The sequence below is a fragment of the Alosa alosa genome, chromosome 12, assembly GCF_017589495.1.
Source record: "Alosa alosa isolate M-15738 ecotype Scorff River chromosome 12, AALO_Geno_1.1, whole genome shotgun sequence".
Taxonomy (NCBI): Eukaryota; Metazoa; Chordata; class Actinopteri; order Clupeiformes; family Clupeidae; genus Alosa; species Alosa alosa.
In genome coordinates, this window is record NC_063200.1 from 11,878,084 (window position 1) to 11,900,677 (window position 22,594).

Here is a 22,594-nt window from a genome sequence, read left to right on the forward strand (position 1 = left end):
CGATAGCCTGGGATAGGAGCCATGTTCTGTCCGTTACAACACATCGGTCAGGCAGGACAACCTTTGGCCTGCTCTCTGTTTGTCAGTGTTGTCCTAACTCTTACCCCAGCACAGCTGAACAACAGTGTGCTCTCCTGCCCACCACAGTCTGGGCAATAACCCGGTCACCTCCACAAACAGCAGGACATAAAAAGTGACGCCCAGTTGTCAACATTTAGCAACAAATACAGATAAAAGCCATTCTCAGGTCCACCTCCTCAATCTTTGTGTTAAAGACATTGATAGTAATATCTTTGTGTTAAAGACATCGATAGTAATATCTTTGAAGACACTAATCCATCTCTTTGACCTCCTGTTCTTGTCTTAAGTATAAGTATATATACTCTTTTGATCCCGTGAGGGACAGACGATGGCTTGGATACTCACCCTCTGCACGTCAAAGTTCTTCTGTGGTTGGATGTCTGCTTTGACCTCCTGGAGAAGGAGCATCGTCATGGCGATGGTAACCAAGGCGATCCTCATTGTTGCTTGAAGAGGGTATGTGAGTGACAGGGAGAAGGATATTGAGCACGCTTGACTGTAGCTCTGGATAGGACTGTTCAAAAGGAACTGGAAATGCCTGTTTTTTGGTGTACATTTTTGGAACACTTTCCTCCATTTCAAACGCTCCTCCCATCCTTCTCGAAAGCCAACCAGTGTTGCGCCAAGACCAGGAGGGGCAACAAACGGACAGAGACCTCAGCAGAAAGTAGCAGGCTGCAGGTTGTCTACAACAGATTGGCCAGAACAAATTCGCTGAAAGAAAATGAAGATAGCAATCCGGTGGCTTATCAGAAATTCAGCTTTGATAGAGTACAGTAAATTCTAGTGAATGGCATGGACCCACACACAGAGACAGACAGACACACACACACACACACACACACACACACACGGACACACAGTATGTAGTGTATATTCACCACCTTCTGTCTCAGTGCTCTTTACAAAAATCAGAGCACATATCCCATGGTTCAATGATGACAAGCATTGAATGAAAGTGCACACACATCTACAAAAAAATAAACAGGTGCCAGGCATAAGGCTGAGTCAACATATGAAAAATTAAAGAGATCCCCACACAGTGTTGTTAATTAATAAACCACTCTGGGAGCTTATATAACAGTGTGCGGATATCTCTTTATTTTTTCAATGATGACAAGACCCTGCAGATAAACAAATGAAAAATTAAGCATGTGAAATATTTTAGAACGTTAAATACATTTAAAGGCTCTAGCCCCAAACTCTGATGGTACACTACCAGTCAAAAGTTTTAGAACACCCCAATTTGTCAATTTTTTAATTGAAACTCAAGTAGTTCAAGTCCAGTGAATAGTTTGAAATGGTACAAATGTAAGTGCTGAACTGCCAGAGGCTAAAAAAAGGTAAGGTTACCCAAAACTGAAAAATAATGTACATTAATAGAATCGTTTTTTGAGAGTCAACAACTTGCATGATAGGCGGCTCACAGGACAACAGCTTCAAGCACAGCCTGGTCGTCGTACACACACACATGCGTACACACACACACACACACACAGGTAGATAATAGAAACACAGGACAACAGCTTCACAGCTTAATAGGGGTTGTAGTAAGCAAGTCTCAGTTTCAACTGTGAAGAGAAGACTTCGAGTTGCAGGTTTGACAGGTCGAGTTGCAGCAAGAAAACGATTGCTAAGACGTCAGAATAACAAAAAGAGGCCTGGGCCATGAAACACCTCCATGGACTACTGAAGACTGGAAGAACCCATTAAGGACTGATGAATCAAAATTTTGGTTCAACACACAGGAATTTGGTATGCCGTAGAGTAGGCAAATGGATGGTTCCTCAGTGTGCAACATCAACTGTCAAACATGGAGGAGGAAGTGTGATGGTCTGGGGCGCTTTTGCTGGATCCAGGGTCGGTGACTTGTCCAGAGAGATGGGCACCCTGAATCAAAACAGCTACCACAGCATTCTGCAGTGCCATGCAGTACCCTCTGGTATGCGCCTAGTTGGTCAAGGCAGTGGTGTAGTCTTGTTAGCTGTAGTGGGTATATTGTGATGTAGTCTTGTTAGCTGTAGTGGGTATACTGTGATCAAGCCCAAATGTTAATACGTATCCTGCCTATTTCAAGTGGGTATATGGTGATGCTTTTTAAGTGGGTATACTGCGTAGTCCTGTGTATCACATAGACTACACCACCGGGTCAAGGATTCATCCTAGAGCAAGATAACGACCCAAAACATAAGTCGACTGCAAAAACTGCTTATCTAACAAATCTAACCAAGTGTTATTAATCTTATATCAAGATAAATAAAACTAATTGGTATTGTTTTCAGTATAAAGAGACTTACCTAGCGCTTTCTTGTGAAATAATTTGACTTAATTTAAAAAAAAAATTGACTTATTTTAAGACATCTCTTAAAAACAAGCAAATTTGTCCTAAAAACAAGCAAATTTGTCCTAAAAACAAGCAAATTTGTCTGCCAGTGCGTTGAGCAAATTTGTCTTGATAAGACTCCTTAAAACAAGTTAAACTTCTTAAATTAAGTCAAAATGATCTAACGGGAGAGCACTAGGTAAGTCTTTTCATGCTAAAAACAAACAAATAGATTTTTTAATCTTAATATAAGATCAATAACACTTGGTTAGATTTCATTTTTGGTAACATTCCAAAATAAGGTGCCATAATAAATAGCAAACTAGTAATTACCTAACCCTTTGTTAATGTTGTTAATTGTTACTAAAATATCTATTTGGCACAAGTTAATAGTTTTTTCATCATTAATTAAATATTAGTTGTTTGCATAAAATCTGTATGTTAATGTTTTAACAAATCTATTAACTAATATTGTATTAATATATGTTAATAGTTAACTAAATATATTTTTGCCACTAATTAAGTTATTTCTTACATCATTTAAATGTTAAATGTTTATTTAAGTTAATGACATATTATTATTTATCTAGCTTTTCTGATTAGCTTTGTGGATAATTTATGGAATTTATGGCTTATGGCTTTATGGTCTTGTGGGGTGTAAAAGGCACCCTACTGCCAGTGGTTGGTTGTGTGAGTTTGCGCTCCTCTTCTTCCACTTCATCCTTATTGGATACCTCTGTGGTTGGCTGTCCTGTAATTGACCTGTCGCTAAGCCCCACCCCCCATTGTTACCGTGTGAAAACTCGGACAAACAAACCAGACTTGATTAGAAATACATTGTGGACAATGGCAGCTGACAGTATATGAAAGCAGGCTTTGAGGACGTTTTGGTCGAAAAAGGATTTACTTTCCTTCAGAAGCTATCAAAAGGGACTTAATTATGCTATGGAGGGGTGTATTCAAAACTTTAGAATACAAGGTCATACATACAAGTCATACAAGGAAGTTTATTGTCACATGCATATAGTTACTGGAAGTAAGAAATGCAGTGAAATTATGTCTGGTGTCAGCCTATTTGTGCAAAGTAAAAGTGCAGTAGAAGAGGGGTTTAGTAGATTAAGTGGCAAAGGGCTGCATAAGAAAGGTGAGGGAGGATTGGAATTGGGGCACCAACAAGGAGCACCTAAGGCAACAGGGGCAAGGAAAACTCCCTTACCAAGGAAGAAACCTTGGGCAGATCCACGGCTCAAGGGGGCTAACCCAACTGCCAGGGTCTTGGTGTGTGTGTTGGGGGATGACAGGGGAGATGGGATAGTGTGCTGTGTATGTGGGGGAGAGGGGCAGTGTGCAATACAGTATGTGTGTTGGAGAAGCTTCCTCATGAGACAATGTGTTGTGTATTGGGGGCAGTCGCTGTAAGTATGTTGGGGATGTGTGTTGGAGAAGCTTCCTGATGAAATAATGTGCTGTGTATGTAGGGGAGAGGGCAGTGTACTGCAAGTATGGTGAAGGGACTTACTATTGCAAGCAGAGTATGTATGATGTATGTGTGAGTGATGAGGGATGTGTGTGTGTGTGGGAGGGGAGTGTAGCAGTGACTGTGTGTGTGTGTGTGTAGTGTGCGTGTGGATAGGTGGGGGCAGTGTGCTGTAGGTATGTAGAGGATGTATGCTGGAGAAGATCCTGAAGACAATGTGCTGTGTATGTAGGGAGGGGGGCAGTGTGCAGCAAATAGAGGAGGCTTACTGTCACAAGCAGTGTGCTGTATGTATGTGAGGTGATGACAGTGATGATGTAAGTGTGTGTGTTTTTTGTGTGTGTGTGTGGGGAGAGGTGTGGGGTGGGGGCAGAAAGGCTAGGCAATCAAGGACATGGGTAGATGGAGGAGAAATCAAAAATAATAAATAAAAAGTTCTATGGAGATGTGCAAAAGTTGGAGAAAGTCAGATATGTGTGTGTGTGTGTGTGTGTTTTGACGTGTGATGAAATAAGAAAATAATAAAAGGTCTATAGCATAGGGTGTAGGCCGTGGGCCGATTTCGTGTTTCTGAACTTTTTTTCACAGTGGAGGTGGCAAGATTTTATGGATACATTCTACGTGTATATTCCGTTAGATAAAAATTATTTGCCACTTACAGCTAATGAACATATTTTTTTTTATCGATAACTTTATTCCACATTATTTTCCAGGCAAATAGACAAGACCGCTATATTTTGGGTCCTAAATGCATGACGTTTGTTCCTTGTCATCCAATGGCGTTCTTGGAATTGCATGGTGTGGCTTGACCTGCCCAAAACTGTAAACAAACCCCCTGTGTCCAACGTGGAGCGTGAAATATTTGGCCTTTTATTTGGATAATTTTAGGCTTTTGAACTCTTTACTGAACTTGATATAAAATGAAACGAGTATGCAACTTAAACGAGTATGGGTGTAGAAGTAACGTTTACAGCATAATGTATGATGGTTGTTCTGTTTCTTTGCAAACACTAATAAAAGTTTTTCATACATCTTGGAATTTGTATTTCATGCGAGTTGTATACATCTATCACGTCATGAAAAAGCCAGGAAATAGCCTCTTCGGGCACATGGTACCTGCATCACCTGCAGCCATGAACTGCTCCTCATTGAGGAGAGACTTATAAAAAGGCGAGAGGTGTTTCGCTTGGCAAGGCTCAATACCCTTTTCAAAGACACTGTGAAAGAAACAGAGGGAGAAGACATAGGAGCGTATAAGGATCACCTGTTGAAACAGAGGCTTCATAAGTCCCATCCTTTTCTAAAATTCCACAAAGCCTCCAAAACATACCTTGTTTATGTAGACAATATATCTCCTGAGGAGATTCTCCAGGATGTCGCCATGTCCTCTTCATCCTCATCTGAGGATAGTGATGGAGATATGAACCTGGAGATGGAGAGAGAGGAGCCTGACAATGCCACCACAGAGATCACAGATGATTATCACCTTTTATATCATGCTGCACTTACCCTCAAAGAGATCCTCCAAAACGCTGCCAACTCGTCTGAAAAACTTCCATGGCCTCCCACTGCAAGTGACCTCACCCTGGAGAGGGCCTTTGAGGTAGTGCCTCACCAGCTGTTCAATTTCATTGCATGGGCATCTGGAATTACATCAGAACCAGCAAACGAGCATGTTAGGGTCAGTTTTGAGGATAGCAGGAAAATATTGTCTTCCTGTCAGGACATCATTACCTTGGCAACAAAAGCACGATGGCTCATGCCGAAGCAATGTGCACTTGCCATGGCAGTTAGACATATGTCTGGCTCAGCACAACTCATTGGAATGTTGAATGGTCTTGGCCACTGTTCATCCAATTCCCTGGTCCTTGAGCATGATACTGCCCTGGCTAATCTGCAAATGGAGAAAGGAGAAACTTACATATCAGAATCCATCTGTGCTGAAGTGCCTGTGACTTTGGTCTGGGACAACAATGATTTTGGAGAAGAGACCCTGTCTGGTAAAGGGACAACGCACAACACCAATGGTATCGCAATTCAGCGAGCCACGGGTAATGATGCAGCACCTGTTCCAAACACATCCAGACAAAGAACAAGAGAGCGGTCAGTCAATCCTCCACCACTTAACCTACTATATTACAGAAGAGGAAAGCGGTCTGGTCCTCATAGTTCAGGGTTGGAGATTGATTTTCAGCAGGATCAAAACAGGGGTGCCCAAACAATTGGTCGGAGAACTGATGCAGCATACTTCTTAATGAAAGTCCCTGAGGCCCAGGGTAAAGTTCTTCCTGGGTGGACAGGTTTTAATATTATGTTGAAGGAAGATGCAGTCTTACCTCTTACAAATGTGACCTACTTACCTGTGATTGATGCCAGCCCAACTGACCTGAACACGGTTCACACGATCCTGAGCCGCTCCATTGCAATTGCTGACAGCCTAAAACAAACAGAAATTGTATTGGTTGTGGACCAAGCCATCTATGCCAAGGCACAGGAAATCCGTTGGCAGACAAGCTTATATTCAGAAAGACTTGTTTTAAGGATGGGAGAATTCCATACGGCCATGGCATTTCTTTCCTGCATTGGGAAGCTCTATGCAGACGCAGGCCTTCAGGACATCTTAATTGAGTCCAAACTGGTGGCTGTAGGCTCTATTGATGGGGTGATTACAGGCCACCATTACAACAGGAGCATGCGGGCCCACAAGCTCTTCACAGAGGCATTGCAAAGACTGCGCTGGCAGGCCTACTTAGACACATTGCCATACACAGGCAATTCTGCAGCGATGGAAATTGCAACAGACCTGCAAGACCGGTTCCCCATTGAGTTCAATGAGGCACTTAACTCTGAAACATTCCTGGATTTACTGAAAGGCTATGATGAATTTGTGGAAAGAAATCACTCAAATCTGACCTTTGCATTTTGGAGCCAGTACATTGAAATGATGGAGACCCTGCTTCTTTCATCCGGGCTACTTTCGGGAGGGAAACTGGGCTCTCCATTTGTCTACTGTTCAATGCATGCTGCCCTGGTTCTTTGCTTGTGATAAAGTCAACTATTCCCGTTATCTGACAGCATATTGGGCCGAGATGAACAATCTGGAAAACACACATCCAGCAGCACACCAGCAGTTAACTTCAGGTGACTTTGTAACACAAAGGCACCAAACACATGGCTTTGCTGGCACAGCATGCGATCAGGTAATTGAACAGACAGCCAATCGAGATTCTAAGACAAAGGGAGGCATTAGTGGGTTCTCACTGAATAAGGGTGCAGTTCACCGATGGACCTTGACCCAGCATGAAAGGGCAGCAATCACTGTGGAGTGCAAAAACATGGCAGGGCAGGGACCAGTGGCACATCTGAATTCAGAGCTAGAACAAAGCAGAATGCAGAGAGATCAGACTGATGTTGTAAACATTCTGAGCACTATTGAAAACATGGTGAATCCTTTTGACCTATCCCTGGATGGAGACACTCTCTATCAAGTCTCCTCTGGCCAGCTGGCATCAGAAAACATTGCCACTGACTTAATACAGGCTAAACAGAGAGGTGAAGTGGCACTCACAGAATTCTTTGACAGACGGATCAGCACAGGAGAAAGGTCTTACCATGACCCAATTAAAAAATAAAACTTAAAACATTTAAAGACTCATGCCAAAGCACTACAACAAAAGTCAAAGGAAGAGAAATCACCCTGACAACTCACATAACTTGTTTGCAAGATTAATTATTGTGGGCAGTGTTAGGCAAATTAATATTGAAGAAATGCTCACTTACTGTTTGGGTCCTTTTCCACAGGCTCACCGCCAAACACTGGCGGCCCCTGGCAAAACCAATAAAGCCAAGCTGATGCATGTCTTGCAGGAGGAGATCGGCCCGCCTGCTACTGTGAAAGACAGCCCCGATGGCTCAGTCTACATTTGGGATGCTATGGCTCTTGTGCAACATTGTCCAACATTTGGGCAATATGCTGACCACGTACTGAGGACACTAGTTCACTCAGCAAAAGAGATGAAGTCAACAGAGCTCCATTTTGTATGTGTCACATATAACAACCAAAGTATCAAAATGCTGAAGCCCGAAGTAGGCGGGGCCGAGCAGGGCTACCAAAAATAAAATCTATGGTGACGAGCAGAGAACACCCAAGCAATGGAAAAAATTCCTGCAATGTGGGGAGAACAAAAACAACTTGCTTGAGTACTTCTTCCAACGCTGGACCACATCTGCAAAAAATATAATTGAAAATGTTACCATCATCACGACACATGGCCACAAGTGTCATGCAATCAAGCTAAATGACACTGTCCTTGATGTAACTGAAATCAAAGACCTTGAGACTACTCAAGAAGAGGCAGATACACGAATTCTGCTGCACGCCGCTTATGCATCCAAGTCCTGCAGTGACCTGGTGATTAGGAGTCCAGACACAGATGTTTTTGTGCTGGCTCTAGCATTTTGCCCACAAATAGACGGTCATCTGTACTTCCACACAGCCAAGGGAAGAGAAACACACATTACAGATATAAGCAAACTACACAGCCATCTTGGTGAGGACAAATGTCATGCCCTTGTAGGTCTGCATGCCTTTTCTGGATGTGATACTGTGAGTGCTCTGTATAAAGTTGGGAAAGCAAAAGCCTACAAAAAATTATGCTCAAAACCAGAGTACTTGCGTCTGTTCCAAGACCTAGGAGCTAGCTTCACCCCATCTTCAGACCTTTGTGAAGCACTGGAGGTCTTCACATGTCACCTGTATGAACAAGAAAACTGTAAAGTCAAGTCAAGTCAAGTCAAGTTTATTTATATAGCACATTTCATACACAGAGGTCATTCAATGTGCTTTACATAAACAAAACCAAACGATAATAACAAATAAAAGCATAGAAGGGCAATATAGTCAAAGAATAGTTAAAAGGTAAAGATCATCATAATAAAAAGAAAACATAAAACACAAGGTAAAATCATTTAAAAATAAAGAATAATTAGTAAGCAAAAAAACAAAGGCAAAAGTAGTAAAAAAAAGTAATACAAAGTAGAATAATTATCGAGGCAGATTCAGAATTTGTAACTTCGGCACAGTTAGCAGAAAGCGTCTGAGAACAGTTTGGTCTTAAGTCTAGATTTAAAACTGGCTACAGTTGGGGCCTTTTAATGTCATCCTGAAAGTTGGTTCCACAGCTGAGCATAGCAGCTAAAAAGCTGCTTCACCATGTTTAGTTCTAACTGTAGGTTTTACTAGCAGGTTTTTCACCTGGGACCTGAGAGGACGAGAAGGTGTGTACTGCTGAAGCATGTCTGACAAGTATTTAGGTCCTGCTCCATTTACTGATTTATAAACAAGCAATAGTGCTTTAAAAGTCAATTCTGTGACTTACTGGAAGCCAGTGCAAGGACTTAAGAATTGGAGTAATGTGGTCAGTTCTTTTAGTTTTTGTTAGAGTCCTAGCTGCTGCATTTTTGTATCACCTGAAGCTGTTTAATAGTCTTTTTAGGAAGGCCTGTGAACAGTCCATTGCAGTAATCAACCCTGCTGGAGATAAATGCATGAATGAGTTTTTTCTAAGTCATGTTTTGACATCAGCCCTCTGAGTTTGACAATATTTTTGAGGTGGTAAAAAAGCTGATTTAGTTATCGCTTTCATGTGGCTGTTGAAATTTAGATCACTGTCAATTAATACACCAAGGTTTTTAACAGTATCCTTTGCCTTCAACCCTTTTGTGTCAAGGAGAGTGGCAACCCTAAGTCTTTCCTCATTTTTACCAAATATAATTACTTCAGTTTTTTTTCTTTGTTCAGCTGAAGAAAATTTTGAGACATCCAGGTGCTGATTTGTTCTATACACTGACACATAGATTCAAGAGGACCATAGTTGTTTGGTGATAGAGCTAAGTAAATTTGTGTGTCATCTGCATAGCTATGATATGAAATCAAATTATTTTGAATGATTTGTCCAAGTGGGAGCATATAGAGGTTGAATAATAGTGGCCCCAAGATCGACCCTGGGGAACACCACAGGTCAAGGGCGTTGGTGTTGAGGTACAGTTTCGATGGCAACAAAGAAGCTCCTTTCTTGTAGATATGATTTTAGCCAGCTGATAACTATGCCTGTAAATCCAACCCAGTGTTCTAGTCTGTGTAGTAAAATATTGTGATCAACAGTGTCAAATGCTGCACTAAGGTCCAGTAGCACTAGGACTGATGTTTTACCTGAATCTGTGTTGAGGCGTATGTCATTGGAAACTTTAATGAGAGCTGTTTCAGTGCTGTGATTTACCCGAAAACCAGACTGAAAGTAATCAAAATACCCATTTGATGTTAGGAAGGTGGTTAATTGATTAAAGACTACTTTTTCAATAATTTTGCCAATAAAAGGTAGATTGGATATGGGCCTGTAATTGTTTAGCATGGAGGCATCCAGGTTATTCTTCTTGAGAAGTGGCTTTACAACAGCTGTTTTCAGTGACTTAGGAAAAGTGCCAGACAGCAATGATACATTTACAATTTGAAGGACATCCGCCCGCTATGAGGTGAAAAACAGTTTTGAAGAAATTGGTAGGCAGAGTGTCTAAGACACATGTGGAAGGGCTGAGATTCTGTACCGTTTTTTCAAGTGTTTAAGTAGTCTATCAAGCTGAACTCTGACATCAAGTTTAGTTTCCCTCTGTTTGTTGCTGGAAGTTCAGGTTGTTGAATTTGTAATTGAGCAGATATGTTGAGTCTGATTTTGTCAATTTTACCTTTAAAAAAAGATGAAAACTCATTGCATTTATTAGTTGAGAGAAGTTCAGGCGCTAATTGTGAGGGGGATTTGTTAACTTATCAACAGTTGAAAATAGAATCACGAGTGTTATTTGAACTTCTATTGATAATGTTAGAAAAGAAAAGACTGTCTTGCTTTGCATATTTCAGAGTTATATGTGCGGAGCATCTCTTTATGGATTTCATAGTGGATCTGAAGTTTGTATTTACGCCATTTTCTTTCAGTCTTCCTACACTCTCTTTTTTAGAAGTTTAACTGCTGGATTTTGCCTCCATGGTGCTTTCTGTTTGTCCTTAACTTTCTTGAATTGTAATGGAGCAATGTCATCCATAATGTTTGCCATTTTGCATTAAAGTGATCAAATAAGTCTTCAGAGTCTGACAGTTGACTTGACTTTAGTGAAAGTGCTTGCTCAAAGAGAGCACTGGTCTGATCATTTATGATTCTCCTTTTACCATCATAGCTGTGTTTTGAGTGTGTGGGGACATAGACACATCAAAGAACACGCAAAATGATCAGATAAGGCCAGGTCTTTAACAGCTGTAGAGACATCGAGACCCTTTGTGATAACAAGGTCGAGGGTATGGCCGAGAGAGTGTGTTGGCCCCTGTACATGCTGTGTTAGGGAGAAAGTATCGATTAGTATTTTCCACTGCACATTCCATGCTATATGCCGGCTGAGAAAATGAACTAAGAGGTTGCTGCTGCTTAAGAGATCCTTCTAAACGGGGGGGGAGGGCGAGGGGGTGGAGGTGCCCTTCCTTCTTTGGTGCTAATGATCTTGGGCTAGTAAAACTCTGCATGGCTACTGGTAGCAGTCTCTCCATTCTTGCAGGGAACATCATGTGCTTGGGTGGGGATGGTGATGGGTATTCAGGGGATCCTGTGGAGTTTGAGTGGGTGGTGGGATGAAGGGATGGGGATGGGAGATTAGGGGGGTTTGTGTGGCCTGGGGAGTTTGATTGGGTGGGGACGTGATTGGGTGTGGGTGGTGATGGGAAATCAAGGAGGTTGGGGTTGAAAATTGATCCAGAGTCTTCATCTGCCTGCTGAGGTTCTGGGAAGTTTGTTGCAGATGCTCCGCTTTCAGCATGTATTCCAGTAGTGTATTCCATGTTGTTGTGTCTTTGTGGTGACAAAGAGGCGACGGAGGTGGGGAGGGGGGTATTGGTACTGGTGTTACAACATGACCCTTCCTTTCTGATATCCTCTCAGCAGCTTTGATAGGTGCTATCTCCTCATGCTCATCACATCCATTTGTTTGCTGAGATTCCAGGGAGTTTGACGCCAGTGATTGACTTTGAGTCATTTTAGCAGCACCCATCTTATCTTGTCCAGTGGACATGGCAGGCATTGTTGAGCTGGTTGTTTATGTTTTCTCCAAGGTCTGCATTTCAGTGGAGGCTAGCGGGTGGTTATCAGAGGGCCCCACAGCAGGGGAGGTTGGGCATATCTCTGTTTCAGCCTGTGCAGAGTGTTTTGGTTTAGCTGAGTTGTTGATGTCATCCGCTTGTTCCGTCTGAAATCCTCTGTTCTAGCTCAGTACATTTTCGGCATGATCTCCTGGGTCTCTGGCCGGAGGAGCGCATTTTGTTTTAATCCAACTTCAAGGTGAATTGCCGTTTAGTTTTTGCTCGTTGACTTGGCTGGCTCATTTAAAGTAAAAAACTAACCACAAGTTTCAGATTTAAATGTACTGGTTTCGCTGTCTTTGCTAAACTAAGGTTTATCATCAGCTGTATCGCTGTGTGGGGCGGAAGCTGCACTGAATACAACAGGAAAGCCCTGCAGCGCATAGTGAACACAGCTGGAAGGATCATTGGTGCTTCACTCCCCTCCCTGAAGGACATTTACACCACCCACCTCACCCGCAAGGCGACCAAAATTGTGAGTGATGCAAGTCACCCCGCTCACAATCTGTTTGATCCACTGCCCTCTGGGAAGAGGTACAGAAGCCTGCGCTCCCGCACTACCAGACTCACTAACAGCTTCATACACCAAGCTGTAAGGATGCTGAACTCTCTCCCTCCTCTCCCCCCTCTCCCCCCTCCACCCTCAGCTACATAACATCCTGGACATTGGACCCACAATGGCCGCCTGCACTACTCCACCTGCACACTTGAACACTTGCACACTTGTACACTTTACAACTTGGTGTTGTTGTCCTGAAAACACAACACTTCTGCTGCTCTTACATAACTTGCACCACTATGCCACTTTCTTCATTACTTAGGCCAAACAGTATCTTATAGTATTTTACAGTATTTGCACTAGTATTTTATTGACTGTCTATGCACAATGTCAACAAAATTTTGCTGCTCTTATTTTTTCATTATTATTATATGTGCCCTCTTATTTACTTATTTACTTACTTTTTTGTTTACTTGAATGTTATGTTTGTCTGTGGACTTAAAATTGGTCAAATATGTCTTGTCTTCACCGTGGGATAGTGAGAAACGTAATTTCGATCTCTTTGTATGTCTGGAACATGTGAAGAAATTGACAATAAAGCTGACTTTGACTTTGACTTTGACTAGCTTGTAAATGAAATAAAAGAATGAAAAAGAGTGGAAATTGCTAAAAGGATAGGTGAAGCAGGAGCAGTGTGAAATGCGTCCTACTCGCTTGAGTAGGAGTTGAGGAAGTGAACATTGCAAGGGCCAAACTTTTTAAGGCAGGAAAATGTTCAGAGAGGGACTTACCTCCAAATAAAGACTGCTTGCACAAACATATTCAGCGTGCAAGTTATCAGGCTGCAGTACACCGCCGAAGCCTTGAGTGTATGCCGGATATTCCACCTCCAGTGAACCATGGGTGGAAAATGGCTGGAGATGGCTACGAAGTGGAGTGGATGTCACTGCCACCAGCTCCAGAGGCTGTACTGGCACTTGTACACTGTGGATGCCAAAAAACACAGTGTACTAAGGGCAGATGTACATGCAAACAGCATGATCTACCATGTACAGACCTATGCCAGTGCTTAATGTGTGAGAACAGGCCAAGCACTGACTAGAGTGGTATTCTCTGGATGACGTTCACCTCTTGAGCTATTAGCTCTGTTTGTTTGAATAATGTTCCCCTCTTGAGCTATTAGCTCTGTTTAGTTAGTTATCAAACATATGTTAATTAAATGTTTTAATTCAATATTTTTTGCAATGTCTTTTTTCATGCATGCAACACATAAGATTTACTTAACGACTGTCACTTACGTCAACAGTTCTACCACACATACCGCACATGTGCCAATTAAATAGCTATCTTGTCAATACAGCCTGCCAATTTTAAGTAAGTTAACAGGTACTGTAGAAAAATGATTAGTTCGTGTTAACAACAACTGCATTTTAACTTTATCACAGCCGTTTTGTACAAGGAGTTGTTCAAATAAAATGTAGTGCTACCTAAAGACAGTTTTAGCTCGACAAAAGCTAGCGACAAGCATTAGCCTATAGCGTCTACCAAGAATATAACGGCAATTGACAACTAGACTGCATTTCCGGCGGGAACTGCGAAAGTGTGCTTGCCCTGGTCCGGTCAGCAACGCGAGCAGACAGTGGCATACGCTATGCTGAACCTGGCTTGATCCAGGCATTGTAACGGTGCCTTTCAGTGTTGGAGCAGTGGCGATATCCCAAAAGCTCTAGGAGAGGGCTATTCAACTATTGGCTTGCGGGTTGAATGTGATTCGTTGGATTTTACCTTTGGCCTACCTTCGAATTTAGCTTCTATGACTGAGATCAAATCAATAAAATAAAATGACAGCAGTGATTGGCTGCAAAAATAAATAATGTCACGTGTCTTGCGCCTCTCAAACTGGGCTATCAGGTAACCTACAGAGGAATTGAAATTATGAAATATGACCAAGGCATTAAAAGCTACTTGTTTGTCAGGATACTTTTCACTGATTTATTTTAAAAAATATGAGCTATGAGTGTGAATGTTATATATTCCATCCCACAAATTATGTTTTACTGGTTTATTTGACAAATAATCTATATGGATTTGCTCTATAAAGACCGTATGTCTGTTTGGGATTGTTTTGTGAGCCTGGGGTTGTTTTGAGAGCCTATTGATGTAGCCTATCTCAGAATAAAGGAATACTTCATATTACTCTAAACCACCGTCTGTAAATCAACTGTATACTACTGTCTACATTGCACTATATTTCTTGACCTGTCTCTGTATGTTTCATCACCTTTCTATACTTTGCCTCACATTGCAACACAGCTCAGATCTTTGGTTTGCTATGAAGGCCAGTCGTTCTAAATGGATGGTTGCTATGGCCAAAGGCCAGTTCTATCTCTGCCGTTGTCAAGCAGGCATATCGTAGAATTCTGATTAACCTTATCTTATTTAAAACATCTCTATTTTACTTATCCCACTTCCATACAGTGGGTCCCATTAAGAAGTGGCCACTTCACTTTCGGCTTACGTGATTCACACAGCAGCATTAATAAATTAATCTGTCACCATATGCCTATGCTTACGTTTGCAAAGAAAACATTTTAATTTGATCCACATGAAACGTTACATTTTATGTACATGTTGACAATGAGTAGGCTAGTTTTGTTTGTTGGTGGGGTTATTGCATCCCTTAGTTATGCCTACAATGCAAGTTCCCTCGCGATTGGAAGCTCCTGTAGACAATTTAGTAGACGCATTTCAAAACATCGCGTTAGGAGTCCTTGCCACTTCTTTTAAGCCGTCACAGGCGTAGGTGCTACTTTTTTAGGGCTAAAGTGCTTCGCGGAATTACTGTTAGTAAAAAAATAGCAGTCCTAAAGTTACACTGATTGACGAGTTACAGTGCAAAGCATCTCATATCAATCATAAATCCCAATTAGCAACATAGCACTACATCTCCTCCTCCCTATAGCTAGCCACACAAGAAATTAATGATACTAAATCTCTGCTTAGCATGCTTCTCCGCTTAGCATTCTAATAACAGAAGGGGTACATTTATGTTGACCACTATGTCTGTAACGTTAACTGTATAAAACACTTACTTTCATAAAGGACGCACACCATCCAGCACATGGAAACCGATATTTTAGGTTCTTGGCCACAAACTCAAAACGTGTCTCTCTGACGCCCTGTTCTAGAATCTTTGCTCTGAAGGCTGTGTTGCTAAGGCAACATCAAATAAACGAAATGATAGTCTTTCAGTATTAAATGTGTACGTGTGATTCCGAATGGATGTGTGTGGTTTGCAATTAGAATAAACAAGAAATAACATTTCCAATAATTTCCCATGATAAATTACATAATATTTGCACCTTCCTTACTTGGGAATCTCACTCCGTATTTCAAGTAGGCTACACTAGTGAAATGTAATACAACGTTGCCACCTAGCGTTCAGATAGTTCTAGGCTATTTAACATTAACGTGACATTGATTGTTTATTCTTTCGTCAACTCCATGCTTTTAGGAAAACAATCTTTTTATCATAGTTCCCTCTTCAATGAGCGATTACCAGCTCGTTTTTGTAACAGAGATAGCTGTTTATTGTCCCTAGGTTTACAGAAACACCTATTCATATTAATACGTAGCCTATGGAGTGCTGCCGACCACTGTTCATTACATGGCCCAGAATGCCTTGCATGTCTTTACAACAAAACAACACAGTAAAACCTAAATGCCCGTAAACATATGCATTTGCATACTTGTAACATTTTTAATAATACTCTCCCATCATGATATGTAACAATAATGAAAAATTTAATTTGAATACCGTCAATGTGAAAACAACTCTATTATGTAAGCTATATATAGCTACTGTTCTCCTTGCTATATCAGTTCGTAAGTCTATACTAACCCATAGCAGAGCAAGGATTTCATGATTGGACAAAGTTGCCTGGGAGACATTGTGCATACAAGGAAGGCATTGTGGTAGAAGTTGAATGGTGTGAGTTACAAAGTACCCGTGGGTGGTTTGCCAAATGAAGGAAACTTTTGGAATATTTCTTTTTTTTTTGCCTATGCACCCTCACACTGGAGTCCCCAGTTCATATACAAAATTTGGTATCGATATGTGACAGTGTTCCTGAGATATGGACGACTTCCTGTTTCGGAGCTTCGCCGCCGATTTCGTTTGGCTGTGACGGGCAAACGCTTTCGAAAATCAAAAATCCTTCCGCTAACATTTGTGAGGCTTGGTCCAAGGATAATGTACGTCAAGTTTCGTGGCGTTCGGACCAAATTTGTGACCTGTGAAAATTTAGTTTCGCTTTCTGTTCAATCCAATATGGCGGACGAACGGCACGCCCACCTGACGTCATCTTCGCGACCAACTTACACCGTACTGACCGACGTTTTAAAGTTGGAATGGTGTCTCTGTCTCAAAGGGCCTAGGCGCTAGGGCTGACAAAAAATTAGGGAGACGGGAAAAATAATAATAAAACTTAAGAAGAACAATAAGTGTGCTGCTTTGCAAGCACACTTAATTAACTAAGATTGCCGTTACATTGACAAAACACATTTGACCATCGCTGACTACAGAAATCAACATGCTATATAGCAAGATACATATATAATATATTAAAGATACTTACCTCCACAAAATCAATCCTCTTCGGGCGATGTCCATACTCTGGTAGCCATGTCGGTGGCTAAAAATGTTAGCGGTGTTGTTGTCCAACAGCTGATTCGTATAGCCAAATCTGACTGGCTTGTAATATTCGTATGTCAGTATTGTACTATGCTATTGGTAGATTGACATTGGCGACCACAGCGTTCGCCTGTACCACCAAGAGTTATTAAAACTAATATTTCACGTTTCTGGCTACCTACGAACGTCAGTGGCAACAAGTGGCATATTGCTAATAACAAATGTATCCTACTGAATAGTAAAAAAACAAGTAATCCATCTCTCATTTTTCAAAATTGAACAGATACGCGGCTTCGGCCCACCGCCTAGTGAGGGATGTAAAAGTGCTAAAAGTCTTGTAGGTGTGTGTGTGTGGGGGGGTGTGGGGGTGTGGGGGTCATAGTTGAGGTCAGAGTTGGGAAATGTTTGAGAGTGCTGAAGAGTGAATGTGTGCAAAGTCAGTATAGTGTGAGTTCAGAGTTCGGATGGCCTGGGGATAAAAGCTTCTCCTGAGTCTCTCAGTTCTGGCTTTGTGACTACATAGGCGTCTTCTTGATTTCAGCGGTAGGAATAATCCATTGTTAGGATGAGAAGAGTCCTTCAGAATCTTTTGGGCTCTTAGGAGTACTCTTCTGGAATAGATATCTTGTAGAGCAGGGAGTTGAGTTCTTATAGTAATGCTCAGCTGAGCGCACTACTCTCTGCAAAGTACTACAATCTCTAACTGTGGAGTTCCCATACCAGGTGATGATGCTACCAGTTAGAACACTCTCAACCGCTGAAGTGTAGAAGGCCTTCATGATGGATGTAGAAACTTTGAATTTCCTTAGCTGACGAAGGAAGTAGAGTCGTTGTCTGGACTTCATACATACAAGGACAAGCAGTTGTGGCGAGTAGCCGTGCAAATCACTGTGCAAAAAACACTGACGTTAATGCTAGCTAGCTAGTGTAAGATTGATACTAAGATATGTTAGATTACGTTAATATTCGATGTAGTAAGAATATAGTAGTTGGTTAATGAGCATTTTCATCATGGGATTTAACAGGGAACCTGTGCCCACGTTGTTGGCTTAGTAGCCGACATTACGTCGAGCTGTTGCAAACGCGAGAGACGTCCTGTAGGCTACTGTTGATGAAAATATACCCCGTTTTCTAGCTTCTCGGGGTACCGGCTATCAGTATTACACGTCCCCCTGCAAAACGTTTGACCATGGTTATCCGTCGGGGTGTTTTGAGTTAATAAACTACATAAATAACCATTAATTTGTCATTTTATGCCTCCTCCCTGTTGTTTCCTATGGAGTTGTACGAGCTGATGTCCGAGTCCCGTTGAGGCTGGACTGTTATTGGCTCATCAGCGTTCTAAGGGTGGCGCTTAGCGACAGGTCAATTGGTGACTCTCTGTCTAGTGTTTGAAAGTAGTGTACTCTTTGCCTTTGGAAGTACTATTTGGTTGCTGCTTGAATTTGGTGAAATTCAGGGGAGGGGGGTGTAACATAGTTAGAAATGTAGTTTAGTGTTTGTATGTGATTTTCGCCGTAATTAAGCAGCTTTATTGAGATTGGTGTTTTGGAACCCCCTTTGGAGAAACGCTATACCATAGCTGCCAACTCTCACGCATTGGCCGTGAGACACACGCATTTGATTAGTTTCACACACTCACACGCCACACCCACGATTTCTCACGCTGAAAAGTGTCAACCCAGTCGGTCAGATGCCTGAAAAATGAGTTTAGCCTATAGATCTACCTGTTGAGCCACGGTTATGCTTTCAGAGACGGTGAGAGGGTTCAAGAGCACCCCCTGTCTGTGGAATTTTCTAAATTTTCTCTCATTTGCGATGCTACTTCAAAAGCCATCCCAGGTGCATTCCCCCGGCTTCAGGTAGGCCTATGCTTTGAGTATTTTTCACGCTGAAGTGTCAACGTGGTAGGTCAAATACCTGGCAGATGAGGTTCAACTAAACTAAACCTATACATGATATCACACATCATGTGAACGAGCGGAATCTAAGCTTTCCAATGATATAAGCGCCAAGTTGCTGTGATAAATGGTTCATGAGAAAATTATCATTGAACCGGCGTGCAATTTAGGCTAATCATATTTGCATTTTGCACACAGTGCACACCCATTACTCTCGGTTGTAATATCTCACTAACCCTTCACACAACATGTGGCAAACCTAATATCACAATAAACAGCAAACCTTACCGAATACGAGGATATAAAGCATGCCTCTGTTTTTGAAATTGCAACACATTTCTACATAGCCTCATTGGGGCGAAATTATAATGTATTCTAATGTAAACTATTTGTCAGTAGGCCTACATACATTTTTGTAAATTGCTCAGTAGATTATCCCACTATCATGGTTCTTATATTGTCAGGTTCCAGCCAATCCCACTTACACAGATAAATGAATATATTTATATTGCCATGCTTTCTAATGACATTAATGCAAAAATATAAAGAAAATCAAATAAGGAGACACAAATATTGATAAAAAGCCTGACATAAGCCATATGCAAACATTCACATCATGCAGATATGGGTACATCCTGAAAAAGGAATAGCCTGTAGGCTATGGCCATTACAATGACCAATATATTATCTTAAATGAACTAGCTGAAAAACACAGGTGACCACTTCTGCATAATTTCATGGAGTGCTGAACATTTCTGAACTGTGAAATGGACCATATGTTTTTGTGGTTGTGAACTTATTGCAATATCACCATAACTATTCCACCTGTGTATGCATGGTTATAATTCTGAAGTGCAAAATAGCTTAGGCTACAGCACAAATATTTCCATAAAAATAAGCAAGTCTGACCTCTGAATTTATTTTTAAAAGAGCACCAGATTGATGCATTTAAAAGTTAAAATATACAAACATTTCTTAAATTCTTACAAAACACCCACCCACTTTTTAAAATTGTTAGTTTGGACCCCCCCACTATTGCTGTGCGAAATACCAGTGCTGTTTGTATGGCAAATAAATAATAACCTATAGGTTTATGTAAAACTCCCCATTAACAGCATCACGTCACTAACCACAGCTAGACTGCACAATGGTAGGCCTTCAAAAGCATGACATTTTCGCTTTAGTTTGATATTTAATTTACTTTATCCGGCTTTCATGCTCATTGAACGTCCGCAGTGCTGTAATGGAAACCTTATTAAGTGAGCCAAGTAGCCTATATATTGAGTTATTTTTAAATTATGCATGATTTACTTTTTATTAATTTCGTAGGCTGGCTTTATTTTGTTATATATAAGTATCTAAATAACCTGGTAAAATGTACCAGAATTCAGGAAATTGCATCTAGTCCAAAAAAAAATTTCTGGGGGAGGACCCCCATACCCCCCACTGAAATGTCCCACCCACTTTCAGAATGCCTCCATCGCCCATGGTCCTAGCATTAGGCTAGATCCCTTTGATACCAATGTTAATTTGACTCTGGGACCCTGGTCCCTACACCTGAGAACCAATGTACTTTTTTTTTTACTGTACGGTATAATGCTGAACGAGCCAAACAAAAATTTCCGCAGCAAAATTTTGGTTGGCCCCACCAAATCTCACTCCAAGGTTTTTTGAAAAGTTGGCAGCCCTGCTATGCTGCAGCTCTGCTGCATTTTTGTCCTTGTATTGTTGCCATAGCCGATCAGAAGCGGTATGCTTTGCATTGTGTAGGTTGACTGTATAAAGCTCTCCCCACTTTGTTTTAATTTTGTAACTGTAAAATGTTGTTTGAATTGAAAACTTTGATATACCACCGGTATTATGTTACTTTACATGTATTGTTAAGATTTGGGTGCAATTCTATCAACTTAGAGACCACGAGTTCATACACAGTTCTAACGTGACTAGCTGTAAACTCCGCTAGCAACTTTCCATGCATTCAGTGTAGTTTAGCTTAGTGTGCATGGAAAGTGCAATTCAGTCTAGCAGGAAATGAATGTACATTTAGTTTAGCATTATGTTTATGCATTACCTCCATTATGGTCTACGCCTGTGAGTGTTTAGTGAGTCTCAGAATATTAATAAACTGTCGTTCTGTGCACCTGAACATTCCATGTCGCATGTCTCCCTTGCTAGTAGGGCTGACAGTGATGGTATAGGAATGATGCATGTAATATAGCCCATTCAACTACTTGTTGTTTTGTTTTAACTTTTCCTAAAGGAATAAATGTGATAAGCCAGTTTTGGTCTCAGTCCCTTCACCGTCTGACTAGTTATATATTACTAATATATTAATAAAGCTTAACCAACTTTATTATAAGGGTCCCCCATACTGATAGTTATATATTACTAATATATTAATTAAGCTTAACCAACTTTATTGTAAGGGGCTCCACACTGATAGCTATATACTACTAATATATTAATTAAGCTTAACCAACTTTATTATAAGGGTCCCCCATACTGATAGTTATATATTACTAATATATTAATTAAGCTTAACCAACTTTATTATAAGGGACCCCACGCTTATAGCTATATACTACTAATATATTAATTCAACTTAACCAACTTTATTGCAAGCGGTTCCGGCGCCGACAACAGTGGCAGCATGTCAAGGTAGCTCCTTGTTTTTTTCTTGAATTTCTCCTTGGGGATCAATAAAGTATCTATCTATCTATCTATCTATTGTAAGGGTCCTATGGAGAGCGGTTCATATTGGGATAGGCAGAAGCACAGTTTAATAACAATTAGTTAAATAAAAAGTCATTAACTTTTCTATTAACATATAGTTTGCAAATAAACATTTAAATGATGCAAGAAATAACTGTTAATTAGTGCCAAAAAGACATTTAGTTAACTATTAACACATATTAATACAATATTAGTTAATAGATTTGCTAAAACATTAACATACAGATTTTATGCAAACAACTAATATTTAATTAATGATTATGGCACCTTATTATTTGCAGTGAAGCTATACCAGAACTACCTTAGGAAAAAGAACAAGATGCTAAGATTGAAAACATGGAGTGGCCAGCACAGTCTCTACCGAAAAATCGGGGTGTTCTAAAACTTTTGACTGGTAGTGTATATTATACACAAAAAAATAAGAATAGAAACAACTACCTTCCAAACAGAAAGAGAAACTTCCTAACCATGGATGTCTCCTGAAAGTGAGAACCACTAGAAATCCATTTTTAAATCTCTGTCTCAGTGTTCCCATGGTTATTGTGTAGCAATACAGCATCACTGGAAACTCAAAATACAACTAAAAAACTGGAAGCCTCACTTAGTGCTTATTCAAACAATTAAGTTTTTGTGTCTCTGTTCAGTGCTGGTACTGTATACCTTTTTATATTTGATGAATACAAAGAATATTATTAAACAACGTTGGGTCCG

At 40.8% G+C, this 22,594-nt stretch overlaps 1 protein-coding gene and 2 long non-coding RNA genes across 10 annotated transcripts in view; all 3 read right to left on the minus strand.

Moving 5' to 3' along the window:
- ptgdsa (prostaglandin D2 synthase a) overlaps positions 1 to 630 on the minus strand; it is a 4,572-nt gene extending 3,942 nt beyond the window's left edge. For 3 of the 7 annotated variants that reach the window (XM_048259689.1, XM_048259688.1, XM_048259687.1), the window contains exon 1: positions 427 to 630. In XM_048259689.1, the coding sequence (XP_048115646.1) occupies positions 427 to 522 (96 nt within the window). In that variant the 5' untranslated portion in view covers positions 523 to 630. The remainder of the gene's footprint in view (positions 1 to 426) is intronic. The other 4 variants (XM_048259690.1, XM_048259692.1, XM_048259691.1 and 1 more) reach the window with 2 other exon arrangements.
- Positions 631 to 5,036: 4,406 nt separating this feature from the next.
- Positions 5,037 to 6,814, minus strand: LOC125305016. Of its 2 annotated transcripts, XR_007195318.1 has the most exons (5): positions 6,441 to 6,814; positions 5,616 to 6,318; positions 5,391 to 5,524; positions 5,212 to 5,307; positions 5,037 to 5,098 (listed from the first exon to the last, which is right to left on the minus strand). It is a non-coding gene; the product is annotated as an uncharacterized LOC125305016 (long non-coding RNA). The 2 variants fall into 2 exon arrangements; XR_007195317.1 differs by having other exon boundaries at positions 5,051 to 5,307.
- A 1,214-nt stretch (positions 6,815 to 8,028) lies between these two features.
- LOC125305082 lies at positions 8,029 to 13,719 on the minus strand. Its single transcript, XR_007195334.1, has 3 exons — positions 13,348 to 13,719; positions 8,215 to 8,634; positions 8,029 to 8,107 (listed from the first exon to the last, which is right to left on the minus strand). It is a non-coding gene; the product is annotated as an uncharacterized LOC125305082 (long non-coding RNA).
- Positions 13,720 to 22,594: the final 8,875 nt, after the last annotated feature.